General features: G+C 40.7%; 1 protein-coding gene across 4 annotated transcripts in view; it reads left to right on the top strand.

Moving 5' to 3' along the window:
• Positions 1 to 23,192, top strand: part of ARID1B (AT-rich interaction domain 1B) — a 325,115-nt gene that overhangs the window by 258,950 nt on the left and 42,973 nt on the right. For all 4 annotated transcript variants that reach the window (XM_083856435.1, XM_083856437.1, XM_083856436.1 and 1 more), the window contains one exon: positions 6,266 to 6,593. In XM_083856435.1, coding sequence (XP_083712561.1) covers positions 6,266 to 6,593 — 328 coding nt within the window. The remainder of the gene's footprint in view (positions 1 to 6,265; positions 6,594 to 23,192) is intronic.

Genomic DNA, 23,192 nt, shown 5'->3' with positions numbered 1-23,192 from the left:
TATGTGAGTAGGTATGTTAAAAACAACAAAAACACACACACAGCACTTTCTGTAAAAAAAAATAATTAAAAATCCTATACAAATAAAGCTGTATCCAAAGATGGAGCTGCACCCTGTGGAAGAAGCTGTTTCTGTTATTAGCACCTTTCTCTGTATAAAAATAGTGACCTTAAATTAGGCAAGGAAATTATGAATCTGTGGCATTGCCAGGTCTATTGTTTTGGAGCCCAAGCATGTCATCTCTGTGATGAGGCTGCATTTGAGCAAGCATGGAATAAGGGTCACAACACCAATCCCAAAATAGGACTTCTTTTCTTGGACGAAATCCCAAGGCCAACTTGAAATTGCATGGTGACTTTGAGGGTAAAGTCTTCTAACAAGCATAATAATACAGTGGCTACTGTGGAAATAGAATATTGAGTTCTAATGCATATGGTTTGTGAATCTTAACTAACCCTTCAGACTGAGAGAGACAGTTTCTTTTACTTTGCTTGTTTGACAGAATTGGTGGGGAAGTAAAACAAAAATAGAATATGCAATTTCTGCCCCTGGACAACCTTGAACTTGACTATTGTTTTGCCTTTAATGGATAACCTTTTTAAAGTATGCATCTGTTTAGGGGTTTAATGAAGTTGAAGTCAAGCCATGAAATGTATAAGGGTCAGTATTTTCTTTAGAGGTACATAAAGAAGCTTTTCTATTTCAGCACTTCCTACTGTTGCATTCTTACTTGAAAGCCTCAGAAGGGACTTGAGCCAGCGATGGGAATTTCTGTGGGGCTCAATGCCTCTCCTGTGCTAGCAAGGATGGTTATTTCAGTCTCCTGAGTTTCCGAGAACTAGTTCTGATGTTTGTTTGCAAGGAGCTTTGCTGCCCTGTGCAATGTTCCTTTCTGTTTCATCTCTGGGTAGCATTTGGTTTAGTGTTCTGAGCACAGGGCTACAAGCCAAGATTTCCCAGTTTCTAATTTTGGCTCTGCCTTTTACATCATCTTTCAACTTAGGCAAGTAGATTCATTTCTCTGCTTTGCTTCCCTTAACTATAAAATGGGGCTAGTAATGCCTTGTAGCCATGTATGAAGATTAATTACCTAACTCCAGTTGACTGGTGCTTTCCTTTTATTTGGAAAGCATTCTGTGGCCATAAAATGCTGTCCAAGTGCTTATTTTTATCTGCACAGTGAGCAACTAGCTTAACTGGTAAAAAATCCAGTGGATTTATGATGTGCTATCCTGACTTCCAGCTGTACTGCTGCTGCTGAGATTCTGAACCATGGGAATAGTGGGTGTCAAGTGCAGTAAAACATTAGCCATCCACACTGATTGAATGGAAAGGTTTTTGTACTAAATCAATGCATTTAAGTAACACGCCAAATACTACTTTCTTTTTTTGCTTGAGTTCAGCAGTTCTTTTCCTCCCTCTGTAGATGAAAGTGCCTATGTAATGATTTTATGGGTCATGGTCAGGAAGAAACTGCTATTAAAAAGTGAACTTGAGGGACAGGAAGAAAATGAGCATCATTGTCATTAACAGGCCATTTCAGAAGAGTTTGGTGAATGGTGGATGGATGAAACCCATGTTCTTCTGCCAGTGCTTGGAAAGTACCAGTGATTCTGTGGACTGGTCATCATAAAATTAGGGCCTTGCAGACTGTCAGCTCTATAGGTAACAATTAGACCAGAAGAATACTACATTTTCACCAGGTTGATCTAACCATTAACAAAATCCAGGGATGAAGATAGTGGTATTATGTGTTTACCTGAACTTCAGGTTTTAATAACATTTTTTTCATTTTAAATGAAAGTAATCCATAATTGCAACTCTTAACATACCCTATTACAAAGCATGGTCATATGCCAGCAATGATGAATATATAATAATGGTATCCCATTTGCCTTTTTCTGCCAAAATGGGAAATATATTAAAAATTACCTGGGTTGAAACCAAGTTCTTAAATTATTAAACTAAACTAATTCTCACAGATCTGATTTGTTTTCCATGTTTTGTTCACATAGGCCTTCTTCCAGAGTATTGTTAAGCTTAGCCTGGGTTTGACAGGACTACTTGTATTTTCATATATGCATCAAAGCATTCTGGATACTAAGCCTTTGATCCAGCCTTCAATACTGGATTTCACTATGTGCTGTCCTGAAAACAATTGCTTAAGGCTAGTGTCCTCTGCAATGAAATTGCTCACCACAGTAAAGACTACACCATTAAGTTTGGACTGGAAGTAGCCCCCAGTTCATGAGAGCAGAATGATCCATTTCATGCCTATGGTTGATTTATTTGATTTTCATGTGTTTACATGACACTTAGAACTATAATAAGAGCAGAATATATTTTCCCAGGAAGCAGTTCTGTACTGGGTCCTAGTCCAGTTCTGTGAAACCATTTCCTGCAAAAATAATAAATGGCTTTGGCTCCACATTTCAATGTGTCTGGGATACAACACAGGAGCATGCAGTGCAGAAGATTAATTGTAATTTTTTATTAAATCCCAGTATTTTCCTGTCCCCAAGAATAATAAAAAAATCAGAGTGAGGATAGAAGTTATTACTGAAAGAATCTCTTCAGTTTGTATTTGGACAACATCTAGCTTGGGGCTAATGAGGCTCTGGTCTATGACCTGAGCATCAGACTGCTGCCACAGCAAAATGTCCCTTAAATGCACTCTGGAGAGCAGTCAGATGCCATAGTCAGTTGGATCTTTTAAGACTGGGATAGAGAAAAGCTTCCTGTGAATCAGTAAAATCTCTCAGAAATGCATCCTGTCTTCCTAACTTTTTCTACTAAAGCTGTTCTGTTGGGTTATAACAAAGAGAGAAATCGCTACTGAATTTGTTTGAATCACAACCCCAGAGCTTCACTGTAAGTTAAACTCCCTTTTGCTTGTGATAAAGTATTATGAATTGAGTGTTTTTGCTTTTAATGTTGGACTCATTTTGCAAAAACACTTTACTGTCTAGTTCCCACTGATTTTAATCCCAGATTTTAATTAAAATGGTAGCATCTTAAGACTGAGATCCCCTGCGTATCCTGAGAGTCTGGACCTTTGAATCCAGACCCACATATGGAAGAGTCTGTGGAGCTAAGACTTAAATATCAACTGTATCTTACTGAAGTCTCCTAGGTAAAATAGTTCAGAGGAATTCAGAACAACACATTTAAATTGTCTGTAGAAGAATATCTTGATGGCTAAGTGCACATGTTAAAATTTCTAGAACTATTCTAAGATGCTGTTAATACAGTGAATCTTATTTATGTCTCTAAAGCAGAGAGCAAAGCTAGCAGGTAGTTCTCAAGTTTCCCTCTTTCAGTTTGCCTAGAAATGGCAAGATCTCAGAGCACTTTGTTCAGCAAACCTGAACAAAGTGGACCAGAGTTTCAGCAGTAAGTATGAACATCTGTCTTTGGCAGGTTGTTAGTCAGCTTTTTTATACTTTATCTTCATTACACCTTTTTTTTTCCCTCCTGATTTCTGTTACAGCATTGTTTTTTCTCATGCATTAGAGGTGTTGTCTCTCTGGGTACAATTCTACTCTGCCAAGGGGGAGTTGGAATCAAAAATCCCTCAGATATGGAGGGGAGGAGTTGTTCAGTAGTACTGTGCAGCCGCTGTTGCCAGGCTTGTACCCACTTGAAAAGTGTGGGCTCTTGAACTTGGCTGCCTGACACGTCCAGCTGATGTGGGCTGGCCTAGCATCTGCTGCATTCATTGTGTTTAATGCTGCATCCATCTGTTTTCTGTCAAAGCCACTGCCAACAAATTACTAATCTATTAGAGAAACAGGGAAATAAGATTGCACTCCTCATTCCTGGCAATTCCTCTTGTATTTTGTTTGGCTTTTTTTTTTTTTTTTTTTTTTTTTTTTTTTTTTTTTCTGTGGCCTGGGAAAGGTATAAGAATAGCTAGTACTTGAAGTATTGAGGAAATGCTTAGGGAAAAAACATGGAAAAAAACACTGAAACTTGTTTTCCTTACTAAAAAGATCTGACTTCCCTGTGCTCTTGGATGTGTATCCCTGGAGATGAATGATTAGGAGCTATTTTAACTGAGCCACATATTTTTATGGAGAAGATTTCACTGGTTTTTTCTGTGTTGTGTGTATGCTGGAAAAGTCAAAGCACAAAAGATTACTTTTTTTTGTCCCAATTAAAAATAGCATCAAAGCAGCAGTCGTGTTTTAGCATTGGTGTTTGCTCCTCCACGCATGCTGCTGAATGTACTTTGTAGACCCTAAATGACAAAATGAATTGGCTTTATGTAAATTGGACTGACAGTAGCTCCCAGTGATCATGGATATCAGGTCTGCTGGTCTAAAGAGAGAATTTGCTTCACTTTGGGAGGTAGTGTTACTAATAGCATGTACATAACACATGTTAACTGCTGTGCATAATCTTTGAGTGCACATATGCACCATCGTGCTGTATTACATTTTTCTTGCCCAAAGCAGCTGGAAACCCAGAGCAACATCCAAGTTGTATGCTGTTGCCTGTAACACATAGCAGAGCAGTGTGAAACTAGTCAACCCTTCAGTCTATAGTCACTTATGCTGGATCAGATGCATGGCTTGAGCAGGTCTCAGCAACCAAAACTCTGACTGGGGGTGATGGCTCACTGAACAGAGAATATTCAGCTGCCAGCAGCCAAGCCTAGAGGAGGAGAAAAAGTGACAGGGCAGTCTTAAGCCAGCATAAAGCTGAATCTGGACCCTTTCATCTCTGCTAAACCACATATTGGGGATTCTTCTGTGAGGGCTCCCAGGCAGAAACTTGGATTTTAAAGCAGATGAGAATGGTTGCTTCATTTCCTTGGGAAGTGTAGGTCTCATACGTTCTCGCCGAGGAGATCTTGTAGTAGAGTGAGTCAGTTCCAGGTGGAGAGGAGAAGATTAGCGAAAGCAGGAGCATATGAATTAATTATGTGTGCACTCAAATGATGGATTAATATGTTTATTTTAAATACAAATGGGAGTTGGATGCCACCAACTCCTCTGCCTAGTAGATGAGGCCTGAGGAGAGGCATGGCTGATCTGCACAATCAGAGGAAGAGTCCAAGAGCTTCTGCCTTCAAATAAGCGTGGGAATATCTGAGAGTAGTCAGGAAACTCTGCTTTGTGGCATCCCACAGGGAGGGAATGGGTCATGTTTCCACTAATCTGGATGAGATGGAAATGAAGACAAGTCAAAACTGATGACTGAAGTAGTGCAATGTGATACGTTTCCTAAAATAGCTTTCTATCATATCTTTAGCTTTCTTTTTTTTTCCTCTTTCTCATGCTGCCTGGGTTTGTTTCTGTAACACTGCATGCTGTATACTCAATTTTTCTTGAGATTTCAACATGACAGGAAAATCAGTACTCAAGTGAGTTAAGCTGCTGCAAGCAGAGCACTTTACTCCAGTAACAACACAGATTGGGTTCAGCCAGGTTTTCATGACATCCTTCATAAGGCACCTGCTTATATGAGCATCTTTGTACTGTTGCTGCTTACTTGTGTAAGACTAGTTTTCTCAGAGGAGTTGCACTGTAAGCTACCACTCCTTATGCTGACATAGCCAAACTGAACTTACTAGGAAAGCAGGGTGGGGCAGGAGAGAGCAGGAATCTTTCTCAGACCCCAGCAGTCATCCTCACCAGTCCACACCAAATCATTTCTGTCTTAAATGGGCAGAACAGTTGGGAGCAAGAAGTCTGTTGATGAAACTGCAGAAAGACAGAGGAATGAGAACATGAAATTACAAAAATAAGATTCTCCCTTGAACTTAGGTAATGGGCTTCTTACATGCCACATTTCTCTCTACTGCATAAGGCATTGTGTACGTTGTGCTGTGCTCTTAACCCTCTGGAGGCTGTGCTTTTCTTTTCTTTATTTCCTGTTGCCTCGGAACATACATTAGACAGAAAATGTTTGAGAGTACATGAAAATCAGATTCATAGGATTATTCAGATTGAAAGGGTGCTCAAGAGCTGTTCTTGTCTGACCTTGTATTCAAATCAGGGTCAGATAAAAGATCAGACCAGGTTACTCTTGGCTTTATCCAACTGGGTTTTGCAAACCTCCATGCAGGAAGTCTGCATAACCTCCTTGGGCAGTTTGTCCCACTGCTTCTCTGTCCTCCTGTAAAAGCGTTGTCCTTTGAGGCCAGCGTGGGTCACCTTAGTTCACATGTGTAAGTTCTGCAGCTGCTAATTTCCTAAACAAAAATATTTGCTCAAAAGTTCTAATGTTTTTCTCTGTGCTTTTTTATCATTTTGTTCAGGAAACTACTCCAGACCACCGACGTACAGCGGTGTGCCCAACACAAGTTACAGTGGGCCAGGACCCGGCATGGGTATAAATGCCAACAGTCAGATGCACGGACAGGGGCCAAGCCAGCCTTGTGGTACCATGCCCCTGGGACGGATGCCATCAGCTGGGATGCAGAGCAGACCATTTCCTGGAAACATGAGCAGTATGACCCCCAATTCTCCTGGCATGTCTCAGCAGGGAGGCCCTGGGATGGGCCCACCCATGCCAAGTGTGAACCGTAAGGCACAGGAGGCAGCTGCTGCAGTGATGCAGGCTGCTGCAAACTCCGCTCAGACCAGGTACGCATTCAGGTGAAAAGGAGTTTAAATAAGTAGGAATGTTTTTCTTGTCATTTCTGAAGTAACAGCACTGTGTAGGTGTGTTAATGTGCATTTATACATGTTCTAGCTGTGCCCTTATCTCTGGGAGGAGATGGTGTGTCCAAAGAATACTTTTTCCTAATCATCTCCTTTCCTTAAGGAGAAAGCATGCTGTTGCCTTTGAATTATCCTCTAAAAAACTGCTTGTGACAGTGGTGATGATGGCCCCTTCTAGTTTGGTTCTTGGCATTACAGCTTTAGGAAAACCCGCAGGATTGCTGTGACATTCAACAAGCCTTCTGCAACTTTAAATTTCTTTGACTTTTTTATACTTTTTTTATCTCTAGTAAAGAGAGGGCCAACATGTCCTCAGCAGCTTACCCCTGCCCCAGAGAGAAGGAGGCCTATGAAGCTGCCCATGAACTCTTGCATCTACTGCCCATGTTTTGAGCAGCAGTGCTCATGGTAGTTCTTTTCTGCAGGATGTTCTCACTCTTACGCCAGCCTGAAGAGGGGGAGAGGAGGACAGGCTGAGGGGAGCAGCTGGAGGGGAGAGGCAGAGGGAGGCATAAAAACAAACTGTGGTTCTCTGGAGTTGATACCTGCCACTTGTGCATCCATAATACAGAACTTGCGAAAAGGACCGCAGAGGTTGGAGCCATCGTCTGTCTTCTTGTCTCCCCTTAGGGCATTATAGCTACATGTTGCCATTTGTATATGGGTTTTGGCAAAAGGCACTTTGCTGTCTTAAAACGCCTGAATATTTGCAATTAAATCTTTTTTTTTTTTGGTGAATTTTTTCAGATTAAGTAACATCCACATTTCTCTGAACTCAAATAACTCCTGGCACATTTATTACCTTTTTCTGTTGCAAGAAGGTCCATAATGTTTGAGAATTACACAAATCTAGTTGCACTCTTCTGGTGAACGTGGTCATATGTGTGTGTATTGCTCACTGCACTTATGCATATGAGTACACAGATGCACATATATTCATCCAAATATTTATCATTCAAAACCAGTGTTTGTGGACACTAGAGTTGCTCTTATTCCAAGATGCAATGTTAAACAAGAAATAGGAAGCCAGTGTGTCCCTGTATTTGTTACTTTCTTGTTTTGAGAGCTTGAAAGGCAGGTGGCTACTAATGATAAGCAGCAGCAAACTTTTAAAACAATAATAATTAATTTAGTGTACTTCATTTTCTTGTTCAGTAAAATAGAAACAGGCTCCCTTAAAACAGACCACACTCCAGCAGATATCTGTGAACCAGCAGCCCCTTTCTTCTGTTGGTTGTTTTAACAGACCTGTCTAGTAGGATTTATGGAAGTCTGCTTCTGTCTGTCTGGTTTAGGCTATAAGCTGATAGGTCAGGCACGAAGGAATAAATAGGCCATCACTGCAGCTGCAGGAACAGGATTTCTCTGTAATCATAGAATGAAAGGAAAAGCTCACGTTTGTTGGTCTTGACAGCAAGAAAAGACTTTAAGTGGAAAGCATTTGGTTGTGATTCAGCTTACACGTTGGGCACAGTGTGTGGTGTTTGATCAAAAACTGGGTTAAATGATTACCACTCCTATCTCACATCTTCCTTCCAAGTCAGTTTTGTAGAACTGCTTTTTTTTCTAGCTTTGACTGGACAAAACTGCACCATTTCAGAGCATTCCTATCACCTACTGCCCATTCCAGTGATCCAGCACCTATGGAAGAGCTGAGCAGTCACTGAATCTCTATCACAAATACTGGCAAAAGAGTTATTTATAAACTGCAAATCGGGAGGAACTTGTCACACTGATCTCATGCCAGGGGGTTGCAAGCACAAAGTTTTCCTCTTTGATGTCGAGTCAGCTGTAGGGGAGAAGGCATAATGGCTTTTCGCTATTTCTGTAAGTCCTCCAGACTCGAATATGGAAGGAATGTGTTTGACAATGACTCAGATCCGTGATACAGATCAAATCCAGAGAGGCTGTTCTTTCGTTTTGCTTCAGGCCACCACACATTAGGTCACCTGCTTACCCCAGCCAGTCTGAGGCTGGCAGACACCCCATGTTTTCTTCACAGCACCCAAACTATGGCAACACTCAGGCTCCCTCAGTGCACTAGCCTGACCAATATGGATAGGTAGAGATGTAAACTGGGCTTGCTGTGGAACCTTGGCATTTTTTGAAAATATTTGTGAACATCCCATCTGGCTGCTGAAGGAATATAAAAATCACACGAAAGATACAGAAATACTTGCATTATAGCAGAGATTTTAGTTTTTTGTTTTCTTTTTACTAATGCCACTGTGACAATACAATGAAAATCTGCATGTCAGTCGCTCACACACCTGCATGGCTTTTGGCACAGCTCCATTTCCTTTTGCCTAAAAGGGAAATGAAGAACCTCGTCATTGAGAGGGAATGAGATGTCTCCTTCCCTGAACCAGGCATCATCTTTTCTCTCTTCATTGTTGGTGTTCTAGTCTGCAGCAGTGCCTGCAGCCACATTTTCTGGACTCGGTGGTATTGTCACTGCTGCCTAGGCAGAGAACTGCAACCCCCAAAGTATGATCCTTTTCTGAGTGATGATATACTGCAGGAGTGATTACAGGGTTTCTTAATGGGATTTTCAAGGAAGTTCTAGTACACCATAGTTGAGTGTGCGCAAATTTGAAAAATTAGTCTCTAGAAGAATTTTTAGGAGCACTAAATATCCGTTGCAAAATATTTGCCTGAAGTGCAGCTACTGTTTTCTCACCAGAGTCCTCCACACTGATTTTTGTAACCATATCACAAGTTACAGAACTGGGAGAAAGTATCTATTTTGGCTCCCAGCCTGTTGCTCCCTCGCAAAGTCCATCTTCACCTGAGATTTAACCTTTATGGACTTCCCTGCCATCCTGTTATTTCAGTTGTTGCTTCTGTAGGAAATCCTTAATACCCAAATTATTGCTGCTGTCATGGCAATTAACGAGTTTTAATTACCAGCCTTCTGTAGCTGCTAGTTTGGTTTTTCCCTTAACAACACCATTCCTATATGTGCACAGAAAAAGCAGGAAGAAGAACAAAAAATTAGAACACAAGTCTACTGCTTATCTAGTTAAAAAAAAACAAAACTTAGTGAAATGGAACAGCACTCCCACCACAGTACTTGGCCTAACTGGGAAGACATCCACTCCTATATGCCAACATGCATGAACAGTGCCCAGCCTTTTTCTTCAAATGTGTTGGGTTTGTAAGATTCAGCTGTGGAGCTCAGAAAGTGTTGGGTTTTTATTCCTGTAAAACACCCTCCTCTGTGTGGAATTAAGAATAAAATTAAATGGTTGTGTCATAGTCATGGTTGCACAGCAGGATTTCTGTTCAAGTTGGTTGTGATCCACTCCAAGGTCAACTTGCTGAGTCAGTAGCCAAGTATCAATAGGGGAGAGAAATTTATCTTCAGCTGTTAATCCACAGGATCTGTCATTTCCCAGCTCAGGAGTCTCATTTAGACATAGAACACTGATTTGCCTCTGCCTTGCCAAGCCACACTAAGCAACAGCGTAAAATGAATTTAAATGGCAATGCATCAGAAAAAAAATCTCTTCCACTGGGGCACAAAATCAATGTTCATTAACTAGGGCAGGATGATCAGGATCTGAGTGTCAGCCAGTTATACCTAGGTATCATCCTCAGAGCAGACCACCACCCTTTTCATTAGAAAAGATTAAAATCACATAAATGAAAGTGGTGGCTGTGGAAGATACTAGGTTTACACCATTTGAATTAGCCTTTGACCTCGTCTTGAGGTCTGCTTTATGTTAAGCTTAGATTAATTTCTACAGCCACATAATACCTTCCTGGTAACCTAAAATCTTAAGATTTGCTAGTCTGCCTTGTGCATGCAGCCAGGGTTTCCCAAATGATAACTGCCATGTCAGGCTAGAGAAAACAGAGGTGTTTTTAAGACTTCTTCATTGAATCTCTCATTGTTTCAAGCTACCCAGGGTGTTCAAGCATGCTCTGAGTAAAAGTTCACAGCAGGCAATGTTAAATAAATCTCTAGTACCCTGTGTAGTAATTCACTTTCTTTTTCAGGAGGAGAGTGTGAAGGATCTACAAAACAGTGTTGTCCTTTTTATATTTGTCTTGTCTTGGTCTCAGCATAATCATTGACTGGTGAGGACTGTATGTTGAGGACGTAATATATCCATGGAAGTAAAGACTCTTTGTAACTTAGGTTGGCATTGACTGAAATCCCAAGGGCTGGTTCTGCTGCTGGAGACTAGAACCCAGAGAACACCTTAAAGGACCAGGTGGCTCCAAAAGATCTTTTATCACACTGTGATTCTTAGAATCAGTATAAATAGATAAATGTTCCTGTGTGTACAAAACTGCATCACAATAAGCCTTCAGTAAAATAACTCAGTTTTAAGCAGATTAGATACTCTTTTCCCTGTTGATGTGAAAGGCAGCAAATTTAGCCAACATCTTCTAGTACCAGCCAGTGTTGAGCTCCTCAGTTTGCAGATGCCCGGCTTGAACCTTTGCAGGACTATATGTGCACTGTCTGTGAGCTTTTGCTTCCTACAGCAAGTTCTCAGTTTAAAATTGATTTTCAGGTTGGTGCCTGAAGTCATCAGACATCTTTAGAGCTAGATGCTTGTCACCATCACTTTCAACATCTCTCATGCTAGCAGTGAGTGTCATTCTAAGCATGTCTTCTCAGCAGTTGAAAGTGTGACTTCAGTATATGGCAAGGTAAAATCATAGTTGTAGAATAGCTGGCTTGCATGCTGTTAGTAGTGTGGCCTTAGAAGATGTAATTCAGTGCTAGCTGGCTGTAAAATGTGCATCCAGCTGGATGCTAAAATGAGCTTTTTGCTGGTGCAACTGCAGTTATCAATACCTGAACTAATTACAACAAAATGAGTTTTGATGTGCCTACATGAGGAGCAATCCTATCTTTGAAGGTAGCCCCTTTGACCTCAATGTACCTTAATATGATTCTCAGGATTGCATGTTGCAATTTTGTAAATTAAAGCAATTTTTTTTTATAGATTGAATGAATTTAGAATTCAGTGTCATTGATTTTAGAGGAGGCGATTCAGACATAGTAGTTTATTAAACTGAAGAACTGGGAACCAGCTTTGCTATTTGCAACCTCTGATCATTTTAAATCCTGGCCATTGGGTTGCTAAATTGAGGTGGATATTTACATTATCTTCTGCTGATCCCCATGCCACCTGAGAAGTGGTGTTCAGTCTCTACAATGATCTGTGATGTTGCATTGCTTTGACATACTCGTAGGCATTCTAGAATGTGGTTCTGGTTCTAAATTGCTTAGCAACTGGTTAGATACCACAGCCTTATTGTAGTGTGGTGAGAAGAAATTAGTACGTTTTTAATCAGTCATAAAACTGATCAAACAAAGCTGCACCGACATTAGAGAATTTCCGTTGTACAGAGAAACAAAATTAATGTAAATTACTTTTAAAAGTGCATTCTAGATGTCTTCTTTTTACTCTGTGTGTGTGTATACACACACATGTACACTTGCACACATACAGGCACGCTAACCTTCCATCAGCATTTCTCTCCTGCTATGTATGTATAATTCATAATCCGTGTTGCTGGTGCCAACAAAGCACTTTTTCCGTATTATTTTCTCCAACAGCAGGGTAATGCAGCACTGCTGATGGACTAGAAGGTATTGGTGAGGAAGTATAGTAATGGACATGGTGCATTAAAATGTCAAAAGGAAAAAGAAGGAGGCGGAAATGGGGAATAAATTTTTTAAAGAGAATAATAATATAAATAAAACCCAGAACTGTTTTAGGTGTTTTACATCCTAGTGCCTGTCAGTTTTGTGCAGTATTTTCCAGTCTGGCCCTTTTGATCTTGAAACTTGGATTTAAAATTCTAATTGTGATTTTGAAAGCTGCAGTTTTGTAGCAGGAAGTCTCAAAGCGCTCCAGTAAAACTTGCCATCTTCAATCCCTGGAGAGAGTATATATTTTCCATTGTTTTCCCTTTTCCCCTTAAGCTTGGAGGTGCTGTTCTTCTCTGCTGGGAAGTTCGATGGAGTGCAGGAAGGTTAAGTACTCATTCAAGTTTCTTTGCTTATTCAAACCAGGCTACTTCTAGATGAAAGGCTGCCAGCTGTGAAATCCCCAGAGTAAACTAGGCTAAGATAGGACTGGTAGCCATAATTGGAGCCGGTGCCTGCGTTATCTGTTGCCTTTGAAATAAGCCCCTGGCAAGAAAGGCTCTTTCTACCGGGTCTTTTATTTAACATTCAGTCACACGGAAGGAGTTGCTCCTGTTCAAATTCAGGCCATTCACAAGCTGTCTGGTCATTTCCCCTCTGCTCTGCTCCTCCAAACAATCACAGATTTCCTTCAGAGATCTTGATGGGTCACCCTGAAATGAGCCCCACTTTGCTTTGGATTAGTGTTGTTCTCATATCCTCGTGGTTCTTTCAGTCCATGGAACTAGATTTGGCTTCCAAAATAAAGTTGGTGTGTAGTTGCAGCAGGGTGAAGTGATTTTGCTTCCTGGCCTAAATGGCTGCATTGTCTCTGTGAACCCCAAATACTCCCATGCTGGCTCCACCTGGGGCTGGAGGAGATTCAGTAATAGCTGGAATATCTTCTCCCCATGCTAGGCTTCTGTGTGATTTGAGGGGTTAAAAGTCCAAATAGTAATGCTTACTGTAACTGTAATTTCTAAGGAAGCTATTAACCAGTATTGACATAGTTCTCTTCTAAAGGACCCATGATTCTTCCCTCTTCATGAGAAATAGTAATATTTTATCAAGCTGATTATTATTTCTTTTTTTCTTTTTCTCATGTTTTGCTTTTCAAAGCAGAATCACGTATGGGCTTTTTCTATAATATATTAGGAGGGAGGAAGTTCAGTTCAGCTTATATATATTTATTATTGTAAGGGGAAAGCTAGAAATCTTCTGTGATTATTTTTTAAAATGGAGATGCATTTTATGGATCAGCTCAAAATTGCTGATAAAATCATGTAAGGATTGGAAGAAACTTTACATGCTGAGCTAACCAAAGCCATTTCTTGTAGGAGACCAAGAGAAATACATTTTTATCTGGAATTTTGTTTTACTAAAAGGTAAATCCATCATTTTGGAGCCTGGGTTGTCACCATGCTGCAGAGCTCTTGCAGGCAACCAGTGATTTGGGGAGGCATTTTTTCTCCTTTGGACTCATCAATCAAGTCGACTGCTGTATGCTGTTCATGCCACTAGAGATTAACCACAGACCTCAAGAGTTCTACTCTTTTCCTCCTTCCAAGAGTAACCATTCTTAAATTGTGAAAGAAGGAATGTGTTGGGAAAGAAGCGTGATTTTTAGTCATGAATGAGAATTTTCACTTACCTAAGAGACACTTCTAATTCGATTATTATCGTATCAAGATTACTTTTGGCTTGATTTGGTTGTTTAGGGGATTCATGGCCCTCTGTAGAAAGATTAATTATTTTGAAACAAAATTGCAGTGTAGGACTTTGCGTAGCTTGTGAACATTCTGGGTTGGATGTTACATAGAAATTCTGTACCTTAAAATCTGATCTTCGGGACATTAAGGATGCAGTACTTCATTAATTGATATTGTGTAAAGTTAAAAAATAAGGGAGGACCTTAGATTGAATACTCTTTCTTGAGTGACAAAAACTATTTCAGATGAGGTAACAGTTTTCACAATCTGTCAGAAGATCTACAGTTTAAATCACAGAAGTGGTTAGGGAAAAAAAAAGCCAAAACAAAATAAGAGAATAGCCATCTGTTTAATGGGACTCATGAAGAAAGCTAATTCTGTGACTGCACTGTGTGATTTGGCACATAACACTGTGCAAGTACAGGACTGTGATTGAACAGCCTAAGATTTTTGTGACAAAAAGGGAGAGACATAAAAAATGGCAGAAGGGTTTCAGGTTTTAAAGGGAGTTTAAGGTTTTAGGTTCTTTGAAAGGGTGGTATTTGAGAGAAAAATAAACACTTTTTTTTTTAGCAGTGCTGCCTGGGGAAATATGAGTGGGAAGAGCCCTTCAGTTTGTTGATGAGTTCAGATGGGAGCACCAATTCTAGCTGGACATATAAGTAGCCTTGTAAGAATCATATTAAATAATAACCTAACCACGTTAGATTTTGTTAATGGTGGCTGGCAATCTTACTAACATGTTAAATACCTGTTGCAGTGGCCACAGTGGGTTTCAGGCATCTGAAACAAAGATGAAGAAAAGAGGTAGATGAAATCATGCTGATATGTGCAGTACATTGCTCTTGTGAAACTGTCCAGTGTGCCAAAGAGCCGAGACTGATGGTAACAGTGCTGGTAATAATATCAATAAACATATAACTGCTCCAGGCCATTGGGCAGAGATAGGTGAGTGAAAACATGTCTGCTGGGAAATCCCTCTGGAGAACTTCCTCACCATGCTGATGCACATGCACAGTTGCATTCAGCATGCTGCTGTCAGCCAGATGACATTTTACTATGAAAAAATACATTGAAGAGCTGGCATGAAATGATCAGGTTTTTATTAGATTTTCACTTGGTTGCTAGCACAGTGTATTCTCAAAAGCAGCGTGAAGATGTGACTGAACATGGTAAGAAGGAGGTTGGGAGACAGCATCTCCAGGTGGAAGAGGAGGGAGCTCAGGGGTCAAACCTCTCCCAATACAGTGTCCCACCAGAGGAAACTGAGTAGTGAAACATAAAGTGTGTCTGTAGTTTCCTGTGGCTTTTTAGCAGCACATTTTGGTGACCTTCTGGCTGTTCATGTGCTGGGAACAGACTCTTATCACTTTCAAGTAATCTTTCTGGGAGAGAGTTCATAGGGCCTTCTGACTTTTTAATACAGCTATTTATAAACATGCACAAAAATAGAAGGTGCATAGTGAGAGTCATATGAGTCATTCCCATTTTGATATCAAGTCACACCAGGCTAAATCACCCTTCATGATGTTCTGGTTCAGATTGACAGCATCGTGCCATCCAGGGCAAATTTCTTTTTTTCCCTGTAAACCCAGTTCATGCATGCTCCTGTTTGCTCGACAGATTAAAGCAGCCCTCTTTTGTGTATCACACACTCCACTTGGGCTAAGAAATGTATCTCCTCAGTGCTCAGATATCATGTCTGAGAGGGACAGTTGTACAGGCAGCTGCTGTTAGAGCTGCTGTACAAATCCATGTGGGGGGAAGGTAGACAGAGGTCACCAAGAGCAGAGCTCTGGTGGGTTTCTGAGACATTTGACTTGGCCCACTTTTCAGTTGTTCCGTGTTTTCTGTTACCCAGCATTTTAATTGTATTTATCCAGTACAGGTTACATGGAGTACTAAGAGCTTCGTTTGTTCTTACACAAATAAATTCAAATATGGAGGTGTTGCTGCACTTGTAAGAATGCTGTGCAATAAAGGCATTTCAGGGGTTCCCTGTGGGTTTGAAGACTAGTGATCAAATGCTGTGATCACCATGAAATTCAGACCAAAACTACTTTAATTAACACAAAGGGAACTTCATAAGAAGAAAATCAAATGGCTACAATTTACAAACAAAACCCTACAGTATTTCACTATCACTAAATGCTTTTCAGTCACACACCCTTCTGTCATTAGGATCAAATGAAGTTAAGGATTTACTTTCTTTTTAAACAGGCTTATGCTGTGTTTTCCTCACTATATTCAACTACTTTATTATTCTTCTGGCCGTATTTTAGATCTGGATTATTAATCTTGGATCTCTTCCTCCGTTTTTATTATCTGTAAAATGGGGTAGACAGATTTATTCTGATCCCAGGATGCATTCAGCTGTGCAAATGTTAAGTAGTTGTGTTGTTATTAGCATTATTACTCGTGAATTACACATGCCTCTTATGTTGCTCTTCCAGAATTTGATGTGGCAGGACACTCTGGTTTTGTTGGGCTTTAAGTGACTACCAAGTAGGTAGCCCATAGGGCAGATGTCTTCACTGGAAAAATGGTTAATGTGATGCCAACAGCTTGTAAACAAACAATAGGATTTTTTGACTGTTTTTCTGAGTGGCTCAGCATTGAATCAGTGTGATAGGAATAACTAATTTGTAAGTTTCTCTCGTCCTTGATTGGTTTTTAGTAAAATCCAACCAGTGGAGATGATGCTAAAGGCACAAGTATATGTGTAAATCAGAAGAAAAATAATATATTTAGAAAGGCTATTTCTGTTACTCTTTTTAAAAGTATCTTGCACAATAATATATGCATCAGCCAGATGAAGAAATCAGGCAGTGTACTCAGTCCAACTGCAGTGGATTACAAGGCAATTTGCACTATCACATAATTGCAATGTTGAAATTATTCCCCCATTTTAGCACTGCCATTTAGACCTGGTTGTTGAGAAGAATAGTTTTGTGTTAGTTCTGTGTACCTCCTGTCAGCAGACATGTACACACACACTCCCCCTTCAGTACAAATCTGGATGCTTTTTCATTTATGTTTCCCAGTGCTTTGTCAGTGTCAGTGTAGTTCAGAACTTGGGCCTCCCATTTTCACACAAGTAGACATGCACAAGTGTAAAATTTTCTTTCTAAATTGAAAAATGGCAGTAAGTCTTGTGGCAGACCTAATATCTGTCACATCAGCAGCTTTCATGGTTGTTTTTCTGAAACTTTGTTATTACAATTGGTGAACTTCCCCACTGAACAGAGGGGGACATGTAAGTCCAGGTTGGTATACTTACAGTAACAGCTAACAAGAAGAAGATATTTTGCTTTCAGATATAGTGTTGTTTTATTCACGTGGGAACTGCCTTCGATGCCATTTTATAGCTGCTCAAGCCAATATTCAGGCTTTGTTTGTCCTGGCCTTTGCTAAGAATGATATGAACCTCCAGGCAGAACAGTAAGCAATGTTGGGGTTTATTTTCCTTTGCTCTCTTCTCCCTCCTTCAGTTCTCCCATATCCGCTGACAATAGAAATGGTTTCACTTCTCCGAGGAAGCCCATAATGTAGCAAGAAGGAAAATCCATAGCAAAAGAGCATATGTATCTGCCTGCACATGTTTATCTGTAAATTCTCCAGGGAGAAAGCATTCACAGGTCTCACTCCTGAATTACTCTCATTATAATAACCCATTTGGTGTCAAAATGTGACAGATTATAAGCGCTTAAGGCTAGTCCCAGCTCAAGACAGATTTAAATAAAGTACTTCTTGTTATTGTGCAGGTCAGTGTGTTTAAATAACAACCCCCCCAAATCATACTTTGACATTTAAAAGAGAGAGGAAATATTGTCATGCTGCAGACCTGGCACAGATAAGCACAGGGCAATTTGGTCAGTACACTGTGATTTGTGTGTGCAGCCTAACGCAGTCATTTTCACAGTTTGTAATCAAGTAGCCACCTTAGCAGTGTGTCAGCATTAAAAGAAAAAATGTTCCTTTTAAAATGTTTACACAAATTACTCCCCTGAGGTGCTGCAGTGTGTTCACTGCAAAACTGATGTAGGTTAAAGATCTGGAGCAGAAATGGCAAACTTGTGGGCCTTTTTTTTTTTTCACCAGCCAATTGCTCAGGTGGCCAGGTCACAGTAGCAGGATAATTTTTCAGGTCCAGCACCTAGGGCAGCTTAACTGGGAGAAATCCCTGCATTAGGTGCATGCTATCAAGTGTCAGGAAGCACAGTGCCCAAGTGCCTAACAACTGATAGGGGTTTGTGACCACCAGGATTTGTGCAGTGTGACTCAGTGCCTTCTCTTCCCTGTCTGAGCTGTGTGCTCCACCTCTGCTCTTGTCCCTGTAGCACTGCTCCTTCAGCATTGCCCCATTGTGCCACATTTGGATGGGGCCTCCCCCAGCATTTGACCTGAGAGTTTGGCCCTACCTCAGGGCAGGGTGCACGAGCTGAGGGAAGGCACATGTCTGTTAACACCCTGCTTTCCCTGTGAATCCCTTCCTTCCTTCAGGCATATCCGGCTAAGGGGCTCCACATGTGCTAGTGGGACCATAACCTGTGTTTATACCCTGGGAGTAGCAGTATTCTGTGTGTTTCTCCCTGCTCCTTCTCCTGTGCACCTATCATCCTCCTTGCCCTAAAAATCTTTGGTGCCTAGTGAGGATGCTCCCAATCCTTTCTCCTTAATTTCCTTCTACTATCGCCTTCATTTCCATTTTCTATAACTCAAAAGTCTCCTCACCTCCATCCCTTCTAGACTCTCCACCTCTGAAGCTTTCTTCTGTTCCCTGTACATTTCCATGTTGGACTTGCCTCCTGTGCTCAGGCTGCCACAGGGCTCATTACAGAAGCTGGATCATTTTTTCTGACTGTATGAAGGGCTTTGCTCCAGTGTATAGATTGAGAGAGGAGTACAAGGCATCAGATGCCTCTTAGGAAGTCCACAGAAAGTTTTAGAACTTGATCTCTCTGTACACAGGAACAACCTGAGCTTTGACATGTTTCCATATGAAAAGTTGTGTTTTCATTTCTTGTCTCATTGAGAAGCGTAATCCACTTCTGTCCATAGCTAAACCACACATCTGAACTCAACTTGTAGTGAATTCATATTTTTTCAATAAGAAGAAAGAAAGAAGATAACAGTATAAGTCTTGCATCAGGTGACAAAACTGAGGGAGGTACTAAATCACATATCAGGAAGTAGGAAGCTCAAGGGCTGTAGAGTGACTTCTGTGTAGCAATTGGAGACATCACATAAACTTACTGAGGATTTCAGGTCCAGTTAAAGGAAGGCATTTCAGTATAAGAGACTGCTCAGCAGCTGTGATCATTCATGTGTTCCTGTGTATTGTCAGTGCTGTTCTTTCTAACAATTTCTTTGTTGTGCATTTTAACAATGACCAGATCTTGCATGTCAACTCCTCTTCTTGAATACATGAACTTCTGCATTAGCTCAGAAGATACAATTAGATCTGATTCTACTTGTTCTGCAGAGAAAACAGATTAAGTGCAGATTAAGCTTTGGATAGATTGCAAATGAAGGAAAACAAAAGATCAGAAAAAGAACTTCTTAAAAGGGAATGGTTTGAATTTGAGCTTGTGGACCCAGTAGTACACCAGACTGTCAACAGCACAGTGAAGCTGATAAGCTAAGATCATAGGATCATTCAAGCTGGAAAGGAACCTCAGGAAGAATGTTTAGTCCAACCTTCTCCTCATCAGGCTCATTTTAGAGCTTAGGATGTTATCCTGTTGGGTCTTCAAAACCTCCAAGGCACAGATTGCCTACTCCCTTTGGGCCACCAAATCTAGTATCTCACTATTTTCACTGGGAAATGGTTTCCTTGCATCCTGTCTAAACTTAATGTGTTTTCACTCTTGCCCAGTGTGTCTTGTCCTCCCACCATGCCCACTGTGAAAAGGCCAGTTTTATGTTCTTGCTGACCTCCTTTTAGGTGCTCTGAGGTTCCTCTCAACAGCTTTCTCTGTCCCAGGCTGAATGAGGCCTCATCCTTCAGCCCTTCCAGGGTGAGTATGCTCAAGCCCTGGCCGTGTAAGGGGTTCTCTGCTCACTCTAGTTTATCATCTTGTCTTTTATGGGGATCCAAAACCAAACATGATACTCTAGATGGAGTCCACTGAGTGCTGAGGAAGTAGGGGATGATCAGTTTCTTCCATCTCCCAACTCCGCACCTCGTCACACAGCCCAGGATGTTGTTGGCCCTCTTTGCTGCCAGGGCAGACTGCTGGCTTATGCCCAGCTCTGTCTGCCAAGGTGCCCAGGGACTTCTCAGCAAAGCTGCTCCCTCTAGTCAGTCCCAGCTGGCACCACTGCAGGGGGCTCATCCTTCCCAGGTGCAGGACCTTGGCTTGTACCTGTTGACTTCTACAAGGTTCCTGTCAGCATGTTCCTCCAGCTTGTCCAGGTCCCCTGAGGTAGCAGCCCTTTCCTCAAGCATAACAGCTGGCTCTGGCATTAAGCATTGCAAAATTGTCAACAGAGTAAATAAACCATAGAAAGCAAGCAGATTCCTCTCTTCCACTTTAAATCTCTTACAATTGCTGAAGTCTTGAAGATCTACTTTTAGCAGTAGAGCAGAAAAAAAATTGTAGGCTTAGGTATTGTGTTTAAATTGATAGCATAATCCCAAATTCGTATTGGCCTGGGTGCTTTTTTCTTCTAAATGGGGAAAAATACATTATCTGGGATCAAGGCATTAGAAGAGCAGATACTCTAGTTCATACACAATGCGGGGTTTCTCTGACCAGTACATTTGCAAACATCTTGCCTGAATGCTGAAATATCAGGTGCTGAGGTTTCCTTCGTTCCCTTGGAGGGTAACTGTATCTCACCATGAATACATCTTTTCATTATATTAAACATAAGTGTATCCTTTCTTAGTTTCTTCCTATTATTCCAAATTGCATATCCCTAGGCAACCCAGCCCTTGGTGTTTATGTGGCAAATACTGTAAAATTGTATACTTAGCTGGCTTTGTACTGCTATAAAATTCACAGCCGGCCAGATGAATTTTTGCCATTAGATGTCACTACGTGTACAGCAGACTGTTTTTAAAGGCTTGATTTTTATTTAGCATCCCGGAAAAATGGAGGAGGGAACTGGGAGATGTAGGAGAGAGTCTAGTACTGCAGTTATGTTGGATATGCCTTAACTGAAAGCAGCACAGAAGGAAACATAAGATTTTTGACTTAACTCCAACAACCAACAGATGATGCTGTGACCTTAAGCATATATAAATATGTTTAGCAGCTGCTGTGTAACATATTTATAAGTGTTTAGTGACCTGGAGGTTAATCAAAATGAGTTTGGTGATCTCAGCTCAGTTCTTAATGGACTCCACTTCATATTATAGCACTGATGCAGCACAATTTGTCACAGTCGGCAGTCTTTACTCAAAGGAGACCTACTGTGGAGTGAGAATTAAAGGCTGAACTAATACCTGATTATTTCTCCCTAAAGAAACTTTCCATTCCAAGCCATCATAGAGCAAAATAATATGTGGAGGAGCTCTGTACTGCTCACTGCACCCAATCTCAGAATAAAACAGCGTTTACTCTGACAGGATGTCCTTTCAGTGTTACTGAATTAGCTCATGCGTGCTGCGGTCAGGGCTTTGATGGGGGGCCAGGAAAGGACAAAGTCCTGCCAGGGATGGTGCTGAGTCTTTTCACTTGCTGGGCTCTTTCCAGAGATGGGGAGCTGTGTCTGTTCCAAGTGCAACATTACATAGGTCGATGAAAGGGAAAGGTATTGCCTTGCCAGATGAAATTTCAGAATTAGGTTCTGCCATTCAGGTTCTTCTGGATGCAGAAGCAATTTTTTTAGACTTCAGTTGTTTTCTTGCTATCCTGGCCAAAGCCAGTATATTCTTTTTATTTAATTTCCACTCTCCGTCTAACTAGAAATAGTTTCCTACTTTTTGATTTAAAGCTGTTGTACAGCGGTATGCTTGCATGAGCTGCAATTGAGATTGATGTCCATAGTGGGTAACATGAAATAGGTTGTACCTCAATTTGAGACAATGAACAGCCCCACAGCTTAGGAGATACACATGCTACGGGAAGTAATACTATTGAAATATTAGTAGGTAAGGACCAATTTCACCTTACCTGCAAGGTGTGTGTCTCCTGTGTATTTTTAAAGTAAGAGAAGGACATTAAAGAAATAGATACCTTAGAAGTAGAGACTTGCCTTTTGCAGGATCCTAGCCTTATTCCATAAAAGAACCTCACAAAATCCATTATTTCTTTTTTAAAGCATGAAAATACACTTGCACATTTTTTTCATCTTTTTCACTTTACCCAATAACAGAAAGAATCTTGCTTATCCAGCATAGAAAACATTTCTCAGTTAACTGCATTTGCTGAAATATAGCAATTTAAAGCTAAAAAGGGCGGAGGGGGGGGGATGTTTAAGATACAGTATTTACATAAGAAAAGCTTGATTGTGTGACTGAAATCATTTAAAGTTGTTGCCAAATGGATCTGCTCTTCTCTTTTCCCTTTGTAATTTTCCCTTGGAGCATTGCACCACTGTGCATTTTAAATCTTTTCCCTCCACTTCTCGTTGCAAGCTTCATCTGGGAAATGACATTGTATGGCAGTTATCTCCTTCATATCAAAAGAAAGCCTTTGCGTCTTTGCAAGAGTGAAGAAAAGTTTGTCTTCAGAGAGCAAAGGACAAAACTGACTTGGAAAAAGATGCTTTATTTAGATAACACGTTCTCTTCTCCTTTGAAGAAATTCACAATGTGTCAAGAAAAATTAGGCCAAATAGTGCTTTAATGGTCTTCCTCCTGTACCTCCTAAAAAAGAAATCTGCTTCTACCAATTGTGTTAAAATCTGCCATGAGTTTGGAGAAGACAAGAAGCCATTGAAGTTACTCAGGGTTCTTGATTTAGGAGTTGTCTTTTTTGATTGGAATACTGTATAATAATTAAAAGTAGAATTTATACCAGAACTCCCATCTTGCTACCCAGACATTCAGCTTTCCATTCCTGTAGGTTGAAATTAAGTGCTTCATTCTTTTAAGGAAATAAAAATTGGCAGGAACTAAAGCTCTGTAAAAGGGTGGTTGCTTTCTTGTTTCTTCTATTTGTAAAAACAGCAGAAATGTACAGAGGGCACACTGAAGAAAGAGGTCTG

Source organism: Zosterops lateralis (assembly GCF_965231275.1).
Source record: "Zosterops lateralis genome assembly, chromosome: 3".
NCBI lineage: Eukaryota > Metazoa > Chordata > Aves > Passeriformes > Zosteropidae > Zosterops > Zosterops lateralis.
Note: the sequence above shows the minus strand (reverse complement) of the source record. Positions and strands in the feature narration are given on the sequence as shown.